At 34.4% G+C, this 17503-nt stretch overlaps 2 protein-coding genes across 2 annotated transcripts in view; both read right to left on the reverse strand.

Annotated features, from left to right (window-relative positions):
- The window catches only part of LOC123547193 (uncharacterized), a 44293-nt gene that overhangs the window by 19115 nt on the left and 7675 nt on the right, over positions 1 to 17503 (reverse strand). Inside the window, exons 2-3 of the mRNA XM_045334102.2 lie at positions 9658 to 9851; positions 9228 to 9392 (exon numbers count right to left, since the gene is read on the reverse strand). Coding sequence (XP_045190037.2) covers positions 9228 to 9258 — 31 coding nt within the window. The 5' untranslated portion in view covers positions 9259 to 9392; positions 9658 to 9851. The remainder of the gene's footprint in view (positions 1 to 9227; positions 9393 to 9657; positions 9852 to 17503) is intronic.
- Positions 15461 to 16442, reverse strand: LOC123546208 (uncharacterized). The gene is made up of 2 exons (XM_045332402.2): positions 16332 to 16442; positions 15461 to 15832 (listed from the first exon to the last, which is right to left on the reverse strand). The coding sequence occupies exons 1-2, from the start codon at positions 16440 to 16442 to the stop codon at positions 15461 to 15463; spliced, it is 483 nt and encodes a 160-aa protein (XP_045188337.2).

The raw sequence follows: 17503 nt of genomic DNA on the forward strand, positions 1-17503 counted from the left end.
ATCTGTTCATTGTGTCAAATCCGGGATTTTTGGAAAAGATATCGGACAAACTGTCGATATGAACTCAAACAATAGTTTTAACACTACAATCGCTTAAATACTTACTTACCTTGAGATTCGCTAACTGTATTCTTTATACAATCGAAATAATTCATCAAATAATTGTTTTTGTAGTTTCATTTTCTCCGTGACCTTCGATGTTTACAAATGGCGTGTCGATTCAATTGGCGATAAATTATCAATCATTTAAAATTTTTAAAGAATACCGGAATTGCAAAACACGGAAATTTTATAAATGTCACTTCATTTTTTTCTTGTGGCAAGGTAGAGTATATTGAAAACAAGAAATGCATCAATTGCCGCAAAACACGTGGTAACGTCAACCATTTTTTTGGTAACGTAACTTTAATCGATGTTTTCTCAAATGACGTAACGCCGAATTTGGACCCAAAATGTCATGGCGAGTCACAAAATATATAACGTTTTAGAAATGCTTTAAAAATCAGACATAGAACTTCATACACATATTATATAGCCTTAATATATAACTTTTGAGATTATACATGTACACCTTATGATAAAAATGAGTGGGTGTTATACAACTTAAGGAGGTAGGTTACCTTCATATTTGTATGTGCGCATGTCCAACCGGAAGCTAACGTGACGATTTACGACGACGTTTACGACAAACTAAATGTGTTTGTATATTCATTCTTCTGAAACAAATCAGAACTTGTCTTCGATCTGATGCTTAATGGTTTAATAATGCAGAATATGAATGATAATTGCCGCAGAAACGCTTCAAAACAATGTTGCCTTAAATGACGTCATTGACGTCATGACGTTACGTGTCAGTTACCGCGCAAATTAATAGCTTTTATCTTGAAAGTACGTAATTCTGTACATTTTCTTTATTTTAACTATTTTCTAATAACCATTATTTGCTGAAATATTTTTATGAGTCTTTTGCTCTGAAATAATCATATTTTGCTTCTTTTATGTAGTATATTGAAATGTTATGCGGAATGTAAGAAATGGGTGATGCACCAATGTTATTTGGATAGTTGGTGAAAGGTTCACTTGTTACGCCATTTTCAATTAAAAGTCTAGCAGTTTGATTGTAATACCTATTTTTCAGGTTCCATTTATAATTTGTTACTTACATACTAAACTAGATCTAAAATTGTTCAAATCCAGTAGAAAATTGTGGTTTCTTGAATTGATTTGATGTTACCATGGAAACGAAGCCCGTGACCTATGTATCTAAATGTAAAATTCAAAAGCGTTGACATCGGTCTATTTTAAGAACACAGCTTCGGCTTTTTATTTTCATTTCAACAATATCATGAGCATAATAGCAGCACGCTGAACGTTTTTTCCATTGAAAAATGGCAGACGAGGGTAGCTGACGTATTTCTAAGCTGTGAAATTTGTTAAAATAAATGCAAATAACACGAAAAAATGTAACCTACGTTAGAAATATTGGTTTTAAGCTACTCAGCTAGACAAGATAATCTTAATTCATATATTTTTTTAAAGAATTACAACAACAGCAATATAAGCTATTTTAAACCATCTCTGTTGCCATGGTTACTTTAAAATTTAAGAAAAATAGGATACCATGTAAAGTGTTTGGTATTTTGCTAATAATATTATCCAAATATTTCATGTTGGTCATTAACAGAATGGCACTGAAGCCGTCGAAACCCTATTTTTATACATAGTTGTTTAAAATGACGAAAATGCGTTACCATGAAACACGAGCCCCGCGACATATACATTTTAGCTTATATTAGAACGATAACGTGAATACCAGTAAACTTATCAATTATGCAGACTTCTACGGATATCAATGAAAATAAAATACACTGAAAGTGTTAATATCCGTATTTTCCTTCTTCTTTTCAATATAAATACCTTGGGGGTCATGTTCTTCAAACCTGAGTTAAAATTGAACTTGAAGGGACAGAGACAACGAAAATTGAGATTGTAGCAGTTTAAAACGTCATATTACACGAAACAAAAAATGCTGCGTTCAACTAATTTGAATTTACCACTTGTAACAAGGTATCCTACCTCCTTAAAAAGTATGTATTTTGCATAATCTTGTTTATATAGTATTTTATTACAATCTTATTATTTAATCTATATAGTACATTTATTTCTATAAAGTTGCATAATGATGTAATCATTCTGTATAGTTGTTTCTTAGTCTATATAGTATTTCTCCACTTAATGCTAATAAGTAATATTAAAGATGCTTCTTTCATTTGAAAAGCACTCTAGCAATTAACAAGTGAATGAAGCATTGCCATACAATATAAAAACCTTACAGGAAGGCAACTATTTCTTTCTATTACAGTACAACATAATGATCAGATATCTGCCAATGATGCATAAACAATATTGTATTATATATCCAATATGTTATAACACAATGTTTGCATATTAAAAAGATCACCAGTTTTTTATTGCTTTTAATATCTATAAATATAAAAAGTATTTAATTTCAATTTCGATTACATTTCATTTTGAAATTGGTGGTGGAAGAATATGAGGAAAAATGTAAAAAAAATCGTCATATCAAAGGGAAATTATTCTGAAGAAAACACAGCAACAACTTTTTTAATTGGGTCCATATAATACATGACCTTATATTAAAATATTTTACAAACTGGACAAGAAAAGATTAATTTTGACATTTGACCTTCCAATGTGACCTTGATCTTTGAGCTAGGTATCTGGGTATTGAGCATAAAATTGTCTCATTATTGGAAACATTTGTGTCAAGTAATATTAAAATCACCTAATAGATGACAGAGCTATGTACAAAACAGGGGAAAACTCTCAACTGACCTTCGACTTTGACCTCGGCCTTTGAGTTAGGGATATGGATGTTGCGCAAGAGACATTGTTAGTCACATTATATGGAACATTTGTATCAAGTAATATCAAAATTCCTAAATGGATGACAGAGTTATGGACTGGATAGGAGAAAGTCCCGATTGACCTTTGACCTATAAGTCTAATCCTGACCTTTGAGATAGGGGTCTGGGTTTGCGCATGCCACATCATCTTATCATGAGGAACATTTGTGCAAAGTAATATTAAAATCCCTTTATGAATGGTTTAGTTTTAGACCGGAAAGAAAAAAGTCCTCTTGACTTTTATTGACATACAAGTGTGACCTTGACCCTTGAGCTTGGGATTCGAGTTTTTCCCATGACATGTCGTCTCATCAAGGGAAATTTTGTGCCAACTAATATTCAAATCCGTTTTTGCAAGACAAAATTATGGACCGGACAGAAAAGAAAAACATATTGTCCTTTGATCTCCAAGTGACATTGACTTTTGAGCAGGGGTCCGGGTTTTGAGCATGACACGTCTGATTATGGGAAACATTTATGCCAAGTTATACTGTACTATCTGATGGAAGACAGTGTTCTGGACAGGACACGAAACAGACCCATTTCACGCCATGTTAACGTTTGACTGCCAAGTGTGAACTTGACCTTTAAACTAGGGGTCTGAAAGTGTGCATGACACATCACCTTATTATGTGGTACATTTGTGCCAAGAAACATTAAAATAACTTTAGGGGCTATTGAGTTACAGACCGGACAGGAAAAGATTCCTGTTGACATATGACCTCAAAGTATGACCCTGTCCTTTAAGCTAGGGGTCCGCGTTTTGCAAATGACACATCGTCTCATCATGAGAAACATTTTTGCAAAGTAATATTAAAATCACGTGATGAAAGAATGAGTTATGGGCCAAACAGGAAAGAACACTATTGACATTTGATCTACAAGTGTGACCTAAACATTTGAGAAAGGGATCCGGGCCATGTTAACATTAGATTGCCAAGTGTGACATTGACCTTAGGACTAGGGTTCTAAAAGTTGCCTAGACACATCATCTTATTAAGGGGTACATTTGTGTCAAGAAATATCAAAATCACTTCAGATATTTATGGGTTATAGACAGGACAGAAAAAAAAGACATTTGACCTCCAAGTATGGGGCTTAACCTTTAAACTAGGGTTCTGGGTTTTGTGCATGACACGTCGTCTTATTATGGGGAACATTTGTACTACGTAATATTAAAATCCTTCGAAGAATGACAGAGTTAGGGACGGACAGACGGAATGACGGAATCAAGGACGTACGCACGGACGGAAAAGCTAAATCCTATAGTCCCCAAAACTGGTTTCAACCAGTAGGGGGCTAACAAGTGCTATGAAACGAATTGTGAAAATAATTTGCCCGATAAATAATATGAAATCATTTTTGAAACTCTTACTTCCGTACCAGTTTCTGATAGACTACGATGGTCAATTTATTTTCTGTGTCTCTTGAGTATTTGCGTAATCAAAGGCGGATAACACCACAGGAAAATAGCTACAGATTTTGGAAGGCAATTTTGTTTATCAGTACATGTAAATGTAGAAGAAAGGGTGAATCTAATACAAAAATCTGATAATTAATATCGATAATTTTCAATTGATAATTGCTGCAACATAAACATATTAAATTGACACCAGCTACCTTCGTTAGGTTTCTGGACAAAACGGCCAGCTACCAACCTTGTTGTTATTAGTTCGAGTCTTATGTCCGGCCCTATTATTTTTGATATCTTTATAATACTGACGAAAGTTAATGAGTGTCAGGTAAATACCATATTTATACGTTTTTCATTGACATATTACTTTCCATGATACTTTCGAAAAAGCCGTAGATATACTTGGTTTATCAGCTTTTTTTCTATGCTAAAGTTTTAAATAGAGTTACAACAGATTAGAAAATAATATATTTTATATATATTTTAAAAATATTTAAAATGTACTAGAACGTCGTTCACAATGGCGAGACTCTCGAAAGCGCATTGTTTTTATATGCAGTTGCATCCGCCTTATAAATCATGAATATAGCATGCAGTCTTTTGTCCAGCAAAAACATCTTTACTAAAAGTGAATCATGCGTCGTTCAGTGGTATTACTCTTAGGCCAAAAAAAAAGAAAATAAAATAGGTGTGTTTCCAGTCTCCCGACCAACCTGAACCATTTTCCCCCGACCTCAAACTTATTTATTGGTTTAGAGAAAAAAAAATCAAAATTTGTTTCTATGGTCGGGTACGCCGAGAGGCGCTACAACAGTCGTACAGAAAGGTACGGTACGGTACGGTAACGGTTATTATCATGTTTGTTACGATACTGTAACGGTAATTAAACAGGGATCAAAATAGCAGCGTCCTGTACGGTCATGGTTTGGCTGTAGATTTTTGTTGTGAATCTTGATGTAAAATATTTTTATCTTTAATAATACACCAGAGGATATCACTGCACCCCAAAAGCCTTACGCATGTGAAAATTGATCCTGCAGACTTCTGAAAAGTTGAAAAAATCTACCGGTCATTCGGACCGACCAAGCCAAAAATATTGTCGGCCCAAACGAAAATGTCCGGTCAGAAAGTCGCCTCTTTTTTGGTTTCCTAAGAAGAGCTACTTCTAATAAATGTAAGCACTAAAAATATGTGAGAAGAATGTGTCAGCAGTGAGGCATTGGTCAGATACAATTGGAATTGTATCCTGATGATTGACATGGTTTGACCCCAGGTGGCAGTAACGTACCTAGGATACAGTATGGGTCCATGAGCCATATACACTTAAATATAATATTAAATCAGGTGCTACCTAAAAGGCAGAGCTCCCTTGAAAAATCACCAGTGCCCCATAAAATATTAAAGGAGTGGTGTTATTGTAGTGGCTGTAAATATCTGGAATTATGGAACCGTTTTAGGAAGTTTATGTTCTATTAGATCTATTACAATTATTTGTATTAATGGTAATTCATGATTTCTGAATGCAATATAAGTTTGTTATGTCTTAGACTGCATTAAGATTAAATCTCGACATGTGAAAACTCGATAAATATTCTAAACAAAAGAAAGTACGTTATAGAGTTATATCTGCACCAAGATGAAGAGAAAAACGTATTTGAATAATTTCTGTTATTCATATTAAAACGTACTGCATCAACAATTTTACATAAATTATTATCATAGAAACCAGTCACAAATGATAACTTCTTCATATTGAAAAGCTTGGACTGTGAAACTTTTAAACCTAACAGAATCTCATTAGGCCTATAGCCTAAGAAAGCGTGTCTCTTTTCGTGTGAATGTTTGGAATGAGAACTTAATGTAAATAGTTCATGTTCCAATTCCAAAGTTTATAGAGATCAGAATTTACGTAATCCTGGGATCTTAGACAATGACTATATAATTGTAATTCTTTTAATGTCTTTTTGGAAGGAAGAATGTGTCTAACTTTCAGGCAGAAATACTGCTATGATAGACGTCTAGTATGGGGGAATGACAAGCAATCATTTACATGTACAAAGCTTGTTTTAAATTCAAAAGACAAGCCATTTTTAAAGTTAATGATCAGAATTTTACTCAGAGAAAAACACTGTTCGTCGAAATTCTCGTAAACCACTGTTTAATTTACTGAACTGCTAAGTAAACAGTCTATGGATATTTTAAGGTTAATCTTTTAGCTCTATAGAGTAGGGATGGTAGTAGGAACCTTTTTGATGTTTATTGATAATTCTCATCATTTTGTATAGCCAATACTTTTTTCCTAATGTTAAACTCTGGTCAGTGAGTTTTAAGATAGTGGATGATATATATGTGAAAGGGGAGAAGAGCAATATGTGCTTTTCAGAGTTCAATGCCTGTTAATTTTGACCCCAAAAAGTTTTTTAAAAGTTATATCTACTGTACAGGCAGTACATTGGAACCTGACATCAAAACAAAACGCTTGTTAAATGTTCACATGAATGACTTTTGTTACAATATTTTTTAAAATTCATGATAAACACAATAAAAAACCAGTGAAATAGAAAAAAGAAAATAAAAAAAAATGTCTGGTTCTAGTGAGGATCGAACTCCCGACCTCTGGATTGCAAAGCGAACACGCCAATCATTAGGCCACAATGGAACTATGACGTCATATTGTATAAACATAATATGTATATAGAAAATATATTAGCGCTTATGTCTTATTATCAAACGCTCATTTACATTTTTATTCAATGTTCAAAGCAGTAAGCGAGACGCTTTTGTCATCCGTAAACAGCAAGCGTCTACTGACTCCGATAATTACTATGCGTATAGTGTACTGGAAGAAACCCGAACAACACCGATTCCAAAAAGTATCACGAATTTTCAACTCAGTAGTATACACGATATTCATTTTCTTTTTCACACGGCTAACCGTAATGCGGCGCCGGTAGCGCTGCTATTACAATTATTATGTTTTCTTAGAAAAAAATGCCAAAAAGTCATTTTGAAAATTGTTTGCCCCTGTGACAATGAGCTATTAGACTTTTTGGCATTTGTTTCTAAGAAAACATTATAATTGTATTATATTAGGTATATCATAGGTACGTTACTGCCACATGTGGGTATGACTGGATTCGTATTCTGTTTTTAAATTAAATATTTCTTTCACAAAGCTTCGAACATACGGTCCGGCAGTTGCTCAGAAATCGTCGGAACTAGTGCAAAAACTCCGGTCAGGACCAATTACTTTCCATAAGTCTGTCCCGTCACATAAAGTTTTGCATTGTTTTCTAATATTATATGTACCCATATATAATTATTAAATTTTGTTGTTCCAAGAACAGAATAAAATACAGCAGCTTTATTGTAATTTTGGGTTCTCTGCTTTGATTGTTGTCTGCAGGGGGCCGAATGGCTTGTCAGTTCTGCTTTTTGATTGTTGCAATCTAAATTTAAAAACTTGAAAAATTTTCAAAACACTAAGTCACTAAAACAGTCACCAAAAACACCAAGATGCGCATAATGCCACTTTAAATAAGACACCATGATTTTTCTGCTCTGTAATAATATTATACAAGAGTATATCACTGTATAAAAATTATTATGTGCATTTTTATTTCATTTTATTAGTGGCTATGCCTATATCTCTTCTTCTACATGGGTAAAAACTTTAAACGGTTTAAAACTTTTCAAATAAATAACCATTTTTATATTAAAGGCCAGCTGTCAATTGATTCCATATATATAGCAAACTTCTGTTTTTTTTTTTTCAAGCTGGAAATTATACAAACACTTGTAGATGCATGTGTTAAAATGTTTCAATTCAAGTTCTTCTATAAAACAGATTTTGAATATAACAAATTTTAAGTTTTCTGTCTGGTATTTATTTTTCACCCACCTAGCATACAGATATAGACATAACCAGTTCAGTGAAAATGTTAGATAACATGCAACAGCTGTTCTTTTATAAAGCATTGCCTTTATAGTGTATGAATTCTTAATACACACGTATAACATTTGAAATTATTGTTTTCTGGCATTATATTTTGAAATCATTTTTGGTATCTGTTTTTTTATAGTATTTTGGCTCTTAGGTATTAATAATTGCTTTAATATAGCCAGGACATAAATCAGGATATTGACCCGAAAATATATAACAACATGTTCCAAGTTTCAAATTGTCTATATTTATGCAAGCAGAAACAGACATCATGTTTACTTTTTCTTTAAGGAATAAAATCTGGAAAGTAGATCCCTCGGAAGCACCGAGAACAAAGCAAACAGTGAAAATTGCAGACTCGGTTTGATTGAGTCTGTTCATGAGCAGTAATGGAAATTGCAACACTGCCCACGCCCCCTAGCACCGGCTTAAGCAGTATTCAATCTTCAAATCTAAATGAGTTGAAATCAATGATCCCGAAGGACCAGAAAATATAACAACACTGAGATGAAGTCGGGGCGACTTTTTAAGTCTCCCTTGGAGTCTACATCATATTGCGTTAGTTAAAAATTGAGAATTTTGTTCTGTGTTCTGTCCTTCGATACCAGAAAAAAACCCAAAACATCCCTACCTACCTACCTCAATTTTTTTCAGAGAGACTGGAAACACACATTTATTTTCGGCCTTACAAGAAATATCGACCATTTACATGAAATACAAAAATGCAGCAACTTTGAAAAACTACAACATGCGATTCTTATAAAGAAATATCAGTTAATGTCAATGTAAACAGGATACAAGTAAACAAATTTTTTTTCGACACAGAAAGAAAGGCCTAGCTGAGGATCGAACGTGGTAACCGACTGTAGGGTTTTGAAAAGAAAGACTGCTTTCCTTAAACGTGACTTTTCCTGTCAAATTTGTGTCCTTTAGTTCAACTCACCGTTGTTATCTTTGTCTAATGATACCGCCATAATTCTACCATAAAATGGATAGTGAAGGTGAAAGATGTTCCCACTAACAAACAGGACAATGTCGTCATTTGGTAGAAACTGTGCATCTGTCCACCAATGATATCTGTCATAAGTCTCAGCTGTTTAATTTACATCTGTGTAAAAGGAAAAAGAACTTTTTCAATAAAACAACATTAAAAGCTGTTAAAGCTATATTTTCCTCCAGACACTGACGTCTTATTCATAGCAGATTTATTTTATATTAATCAAACTTGGATAGACATTCAGATTTGCAAGCGACGAAAGTCATTTGATATAAAACTAGACATCTGAATGTAATAAGTGAAGCTAGGAACGTGCGAGCTGCATATGAAAAAAATATAAACTAATAGTTGGGAGTTAAACAAATAATGTACATACTAATTCCTTGACGAACAGTCAATTTCTCTAGCAACAAGGAGAATGCTGGTTTCTTCGGAGTACGAGGGTATCCTCTATACCTGTAGGATGGTACACATTTTATGAATTTTCCTACCACGCTGTTCGTCACTTCGACTGTTTCGTAGTGCACTCCCACTTCTTGACCTTTTACCACACAAGCTCCCATTAAGCAGCTGAAAAACATTTAGTTAAAATCTCAATTTAATTAAGCAGGAGTTGTGTGGCTCCTGGGCCGAATTGTATGACTGACAGTGATGCAGTCTGAGCCTAATGTCGAAACTCCAATCTATAACTTTGTAAACATATTTCAAGGATATCACATTTTCAAAACGCTCAAGTGTTCAGTCATTTGAATAGGATAATGACTAGATTGCATTCTTGAAAAGGCAAATTTTCTAAGCGCTCAAATTTACAACCTTGGATCTTTTAAGAAATGGCAACATTCGAGGTACCTCTATTTACATAATTAAATGAAACACTTCACAAGCTAATGGCTAAAGAATAAACTCTTAGCCAAGCAAAAATAAAATGCATCTGAATAATAAGATGAATTCAAAGTACAAGATTAATCTATATTCTTGTTTTCATATTTTCATAAAATAACTATATGGATATCCATTAGAAGCATATAGGGGCATCCGTGGCCGAGTGGTTAAGGTCGCTAACTTCAAATCACTTGCACCTCATCGATGTGGGTTCGAGCCTCACTTGGGGCGTTGAATTCTTCATGTGAGGAAGCCATCCAGCTGGCTTACGGAAGGTCGGTGGTTCTACCCAGGTGCCCGCTCGTGATGAAATAATGCACGGAGGGGCACCTGAGGTCTTCCTCCACCATTAAAGCTGGAAAGTCGCCATATAACCTATCATGTGTCGGTGCGATGTTAAATCCAAAAAAAAAAATATAAAAAAATAGAAGCATATAACGCAATCAAGCAAACTGGTAGCCTGTTTGACAGAGTCTGTTCATTAAAGTTAAGGAAAATCCGAGAATATGCAAAACCAAACCACTGGTTTGTTTGCATATATGTCAAAATTGAGACCAGACTAATCCTGCTTATCAAAGGTCAAAGAGCCAGTTATCAAAGTCCAGTTGTCTGTAAAATAGGATACAGCGTACGGTATACATGCAATAAGTATAAAAATAGTATTATTTCTGGGATAAAATCTGCCACTTTAAAAAATACCATCTTATTAGGAGAAAGCCCGTTGCGTGATCAGTACGTGATTGCTTTCTTTCGTGATCCACTTTCAATCATGTGATAGCGTGAAAGAATCGGTATTAATTTTGATTAAGCGTTATGCTTATTTATTTGTTCCTTTACCTCTCCATCAACGTACAAGGATTTGGAGCATATGGACCGTTTGGGGTCAGGACAGCGCATGCGTAAGAATGACGTCATAGCAGGTGCGCAGCGGCCGTTTTGGATTCTATTTTTAGAATGGCATCATCATGCTTTTTAAGAATGACCTCACAATGTTATAAATACTAATAATTGTTAGGAAGTTATTTTTTAAAAATGACATATTGACTTTTATAATGACCTCATGTTCTATTTATAGAAAATGAGATTCTCCCGGAAGTATACATACAAATGTAGCTAACTGGTAAACCATATCTCGGGCTTGTTCGCGGACATTGAGGTTCAGGTCCTCAGCCCGAGACTTGAGGTATGAAAAACATTTTTATAAAGACATCATTGGACAAACCATATGTATAAAGGATCAAAAATAAATTTCGTAAATGACAAATTGAGTTTCTTTTGAAAGTTAAATTTACACATAGCAATATTATATTTATTGTCTTGTCGATTCTTGTGCAGCAGGCCGATGTGCTCAGGCCTTTAGAGTCCTGGTGTGGTACATGTCCTCAACCCTTCATCGACATCCAGCTGGGGTAAACATCTACCCGACTCAGTTTATCTATAGCGAACAGGACGTATTAAAGTGTGGACTACTCCATCTCCTACACTGGCGATCCATACAGAGAGCATTTGGTAATTGCACATGTAGGACGTTTATATTGAGCTCATTTATAAACCCTGAATTTAGTGATAAATATTGGAGTAATCTTTTTGAAAATTATATAGGATGAATTGTGAAGGTATGAACTTTTCTGAACTTTGTAAAGCATATTGAAATACCTTGAAATATTAAATTTATTTACATAAATGTCAGAAATGTTGAACAATGATATTTACAATATTCTGCAAGCATTAAAACAAAACTTTTAGATGAATGAATATCAAATTTTTCTAAAATATCAAATTTGAATTTGTGCACATCTTTCTTATTATTCTTTTATTATTTTTGATCAACAAATATTTTTCTTTTCATAAAAAATGCCAAAATAGGTATAACTTTTAAAGTTATCACATATTTATTAAATAAAATGCATTGTTTCCCCTTCTCACTAATTGATACTCTTGTAAGGCAGGCTGACATACCAATAAAAAATGACCATTGTTTATTGGAACCATACTGTGATCGTCATAAGCTCCCAACTGTGCTAATGGTGACACAAATCCCTTGGCCCACTGCCAAGATCTAGGCCTTTCAGGCAGGACACTCAACACTCGACAATGCTTTTATATTGAAATCCGTATCAGAAACAAAAGGCAAAACTGTTTGTTGCCTTATTGACTTTCAAAAATGTTTTGATACTATAAATGGACACATTCTTTGAAATGTACTTAGAAATTGTGGTAGAAGTGGTAACCTCTATAGAGCTCTGCAGAGTATGTATAAAACAGTAAAAGCATGTATCAAATGTAATAATGTAAGAAGTGATTACAAAATAAGTTCAGCTGGACTAAAACAAAGATGTTTGGCTAGTCCGATTCTCTTCTCGTTATAAATAGATGAATTACAACACTATAAAATGCAAGTGATGTACGAGGAGTTCAGTTACATATTAGATATTGCCCTACTATCTGATACTGTTACTGGTTTGCAAAAGCAATTGAATATTTTATCTAATTTCTGTGACACATATAAACTTAAAGTAAATGAAAATATAACAAAAATTGTTGTTCTTAAAAATGGTGGTGCACTTGCTAAAATGAAAAATGGATGTATAAAAACAAAATAGTTTAGGTTGTAAATGCTTTAAGTTAAGTTGGCTTAACATTTACAAGACTTGGCAGTATGGTACATGAATTATGTATTAAAGGAAAAAGTCCTTATATCAATATTTAACTCTTTATTTGATTGTGGCCAGTTAAAGAGAATATTATTCTTTAAACTAATTGACACTAAGATATACCCTCAGTTACTTTATGGAGCAGAAATTTGGGGTATCAATAAATTTGAAGAACTTGAGCTTGTACAGTATTATGTATGCAAACGTTTCATCTTCTCTAGACAAAATGCATCTAATGCTTCTGTACTTGGTGATTATGGCAGATATCCTTTGTATATAGAATCATGTAAACGATGTGTAAAATATTGGTTAAAAATCTTAAAAATGCCTTACAGTAGATTAGTTTAGATGAGCCGTGCCATGAGAAAACCAACATAGTGGCTTTGCGACCAGCATGGATCCAGACCAGCCTGCGCATCCACGCAGTCTGGTCAGGATCCATGCTGTTCGTTTTCAAAGCCTATTGTAATTAGAGAAACTGTTAGCGAACAGCATTGATCCTGACCAGACTGCGCGGATGCGCAGGCTGGTCTGGAACCATGCTGGTCGCAAAGCCACTATGTTGGTTTTCGCATGGCACGGCTCAGATATGTTATCTAATGATGTATAATGATGATATAAGTGGCCACAATGCTGGGTATCTGCCGTAAGAGATAATCTGCAAAGACATAGATTTGGATATGTTTAGGAAAACCAATCAGTTGATTCAGAAAAACACGTTTTATTAACAATTGTAAATAGATTAAAAGATATTTACCTACTTACCTACAAGAATGGCGCGTATAAGTTAAAGAAGATTTCTCATATGAAAAGTATTTAGATATATTAGAAAATTTAGGTTTGTGTACACAAGTTTTAGAATTGGTTCGCACGATCTTGATATTAAAACTGGTCGACATAAGTAAACAGGAAGAGAAAATAGATTGTGTAGAAAATGTAATAAAAATATCTTAGAAGATGAGTTCCATTTTTTACTTTGTTGTGAATTTTACTCGGAATTAGAAAATAATGTATTTACCTAAAAAGTACTACTGTAGTCCAACACAAAATTTGATATCCTGTTATCAAGAAAAAATGAAACTGTGGTCCATTGCTACTTTCTTATATTACGCTTTTGATAAACGAAAGTCTAATGTTTAGTTGCTAAAACTTTAATATATTATTTGTATGTGATATATGTCAGTTTTTGTTACTTTTCGCACCAAACAGATTTTTTTTCTAAGTGAAACGGCTTGTCGAATAGATTCTTTGACAGGCATGTCGTGTTGACGCCTACATTTCTTAGCCGACTGTAGAAACTGCTGCTGAGTAGGATCGTCTTGTAACTCATAAAAGTCAATTAGAAATCGGGCATAATTGTGCTTCATTTTCTTTCTGTCATTAGCAGTACGGCAGTATGTGTTTACTTTAGTTTTGAATTGTTCTTTAATAGACTGTCTAAGAGGTTCCTGGAAACGCTTATCCCATATCTCACGGCGTGATTGCTTTTCTTTAAGCTCAACTTTTCAATGTTTACCTGGAGGTCCTTTGAACAAAGGTCGTTTTTGTATAGAATTAGTGTCATTAATTTCATTCCGATTCCTTTTGAATCATCATCATTATCATTATCCTCCTCCTCATCATCATCATCCTTTTTATTATTATCATTTTTAACAGATAAGTTCCGTTTGCCACTGAAAGTGTCTTCTAGATTTTATTTACCATCTGCTAGTTTTCTCTTCTTTTTTTCTTGGATTGTCTACCTAAAAAATATTAACGGTGATGTTCTGGTGTGCTCGATTTTAGGCCTATTACTAAATAGCCATGCGGTTAGATGTCGCTTCTTCAAACCATTTCATAATAAAGTTACTGGACGAGGGGTAAATTCTTCTGGCCAATGCGCCTACTTGCAGTCTGTCAATAGGATTATCAAATAGCAACAGATACTGCTTATTCAAAGTGATATCTCTACAAGCTTTACCTTGAAGGAAAAAACTTTGGGTGAGAGATGTGACAGATATGTTCCTGTGGTGACTGTCCTTGGTAAAGAGATCAGCAATTATTTGAGCGCATTTTGCTTCAGTCATCAAATCGTTAAAGATAAGCAAGTTACTTTGATTGGCATTTATATATTGGGAGACGTTCAAATAGTCTGGAATACCGTGTACAAATTCTATCCCGGGAACTTGACGCTGAAGTTCATCATACAAATGTGCCATTGTCCAAAACACCAAATGATACGCTAAGGCTGAGGTCTAACGTGATTTGATAAGAGCAGTTTTTCTGTCTATTTAGTTTTTCCACTACCACTAGGTCCTGAAACGACCATGGAAAATGGATGTTGAAACTTCATCTCTTTTGAAGTCTCCGATCTGAGTAACTGCCAGTGGCTCCGTCGCTCCCATGTACATAATGTTGATGTCTCGGCATGGGGTCGCGCCTAGAGAATAACTGGTGACAAAAAGGGCACTTATTCATTTGTAAGACAGATGACTGAATGATTTTCATACAAAAAAGACACTCTTTTGTGTTCTTAGAATTCTACATGCCATGATGGATGTGGTGATGGTATTGGTGGAGGTTGTGTTGATGGTGGTTGCGGAGGTGTGATGGTAGTGGCTTTGGTTCAGGTGGAGGTGGTGGAGGTGAGGTAGTTTTTGTTGGTTAAGATGATTGTGAAGGTGGTGGAGGTGGTGTTCTGGTGGAGGTGGTGGTGGTGGAGGTGGTGGACGTAATGGTGGTGGTGAAGTTGGTGAAGTTGCGGAGATGGTGGTATTGAAGATGGTGGTGGTAGTGGACTGGTGGTGTTGAAGGTGGTGGTGGTGGTGGTTTTGGTGGAGGTGGTGTTGGTGGAGGTGGTGCTGAATGTGGCGGAGATAGTTGTGGTGGTGTTGGAGGTTGTTTTGGTTGTAGTAGAGGTGGTGGTAGCGGAGGTAGTGGTGGAAGTGGTGTTGTAGAAAGCGGTGGTGGTGAGGGGGTGATAGTGGAGGTGGTAGTGTTGTAGGTGGTGGTGAATGCAGTATCACTTAACGCCTTCTGTCAAATTGACTTTTGACTTATATGCGCGTGATCCATTAGTGACCTATCAGAATGCGTTGTATCACGAACCAATCACATTGACAAATGTGAACATTGTTTGACTCTGTTTATTATATTTCATCCTGTGAATTCATTCACTGTCATTTTGGATATCATGCATGAGTGGTTTTATTTTTTTATTTTATTTTTTATTTTTTAGAAATGTTTGGCACATTTAAAGTATATTACTTTGGAATCTACTCCCAAAGAGCTTTCTTTTGGTGTGCTGATAAAAGGGTTTTGGGCGCTTTTAAAATTTACTTTGAAAAGCATTTTCTATCAAAAAATATTAAAAGTATTCAAATGTGTATCATACACTTTATCTACAGGGAGGGGAAAAAGCATTTCTTGCTTTATCCATATTCATTTCTCCATTTACCTAGTCCAACAACTTTTCTTCTATAGACAAATTGCTCACATTACTTTTTCTTCAATGAGAAAAAGTTTAAATAAGTACCATTCGCCACGCCTCAATGCCAGTCACAGGGAAGATAATCAGATTTCTGTTCGTCACCAGGTCATTATTAAGATTTCCTTGAGGTGACTCGCGTGAATTATAACCATACATTTAGGAAATGGAATGCTAGAAACTAAAAATAGATAATTATCTCATTCTAAAAATAGACTCATTCATGCGCACGAAAAAATACGATGATTACTGGAATCATTTAGTTGTGGGAGTTTGAGGAGTTAACTTATATGAACAGTAAGTTTCTAGTTTATTTCATTTATTTATTTTATTAAAAGTTAAAACTATTAATCAATATTTATCATTAAGTATATAACAATTTTATTTACATGTATTAATCTAAAGAAACTATATTTTCATTTATAAGCAGAATAACTATATTCAGTTTTGTTGTAACTAAATATAGACATTGATCTCATTCTAAAAACAAATTTACGCATGCGCATCTTATCCGTACTAAAATAGACAATGATCTCATTCTAAAAATAGATTGACGCATGCGCATTTAGGACAAGTACATTTATCACAGAAGTCATTCTGTCGCGGGGGTTACAGAAGTGAACATAAATGATAAGCACTTTCCTAGTTCTATTTTCTATTTAATAGAATCTGCATATTTGTACATGCGTCTTTATCTGAAATAATATCTTATACATGTATATTTATCTAAACTAAATGCTCAATATTTTTTCATTAACAATAATTATATTATTATGTGTAAATTTAACTTTTAAAAGAAACACAATTTGTCATTAATGAAATTATCTTTTTATCCTTTATACATAATTATGATTTGTCCAATGATGTCATGAAACTGTTTTTCATACTCCACGTCTCGGGCTGAGGACCTGACCCTCAATGTCCGCGGACAGGTCCAAGATAGAGTATAAGAGTCAGCTCCGTATACTTATGAGAGAATCTTATTTTCTATAAATAGAACATGAGGTCATTATAAAGTTCAATATGTCATTCTTAAAATAGATTCCTATACCAATGGTTTCGATTCATGACATTGTGAGGTCATTCTTAAAATAAAATGATTATGTCATTTTAAAAATAGAATCCAAAATGGTCGCCGCGTACGAGCAATGAAGTCATTCTCGCGCATGCGCAGTACTGGTCCTAAATAAGGCACTATACTACTCCTGATGTGTTAGCTG

The sequence above is a fragment of the Mercenaria mercenaria genome, chromosome 9, assembly GCF_021730395.1.
Source record: "Mercenaria mercenaria strain notata chromosome 9, MADL_Memer_1, whole genome shotgun sequence".
Lineage (NCBI taxonomy): Eukaryota > Metazoa > Mollusca > Bivalvia > Venerida > Veneridae > Mercenaria > Mercenaria mercenaria.

Bases quoted from the DNA above. Each gene is read 5' to 3' on its own strand.
- LOC123546208 (XM_045332402.2), bottom strand. From the start codon at position 16,442: ATGTATGGTTATAATTCACGCGAGTCACCTCAAGGAAATCTTAATAAT. The intron at 15,833-16,331 runs GTACTTATTTAA...TCAATTTGACAG, and splicing joins GCATTGAGGCGTGGCGAATG to AAGGCGTTAAGTGATACTGC.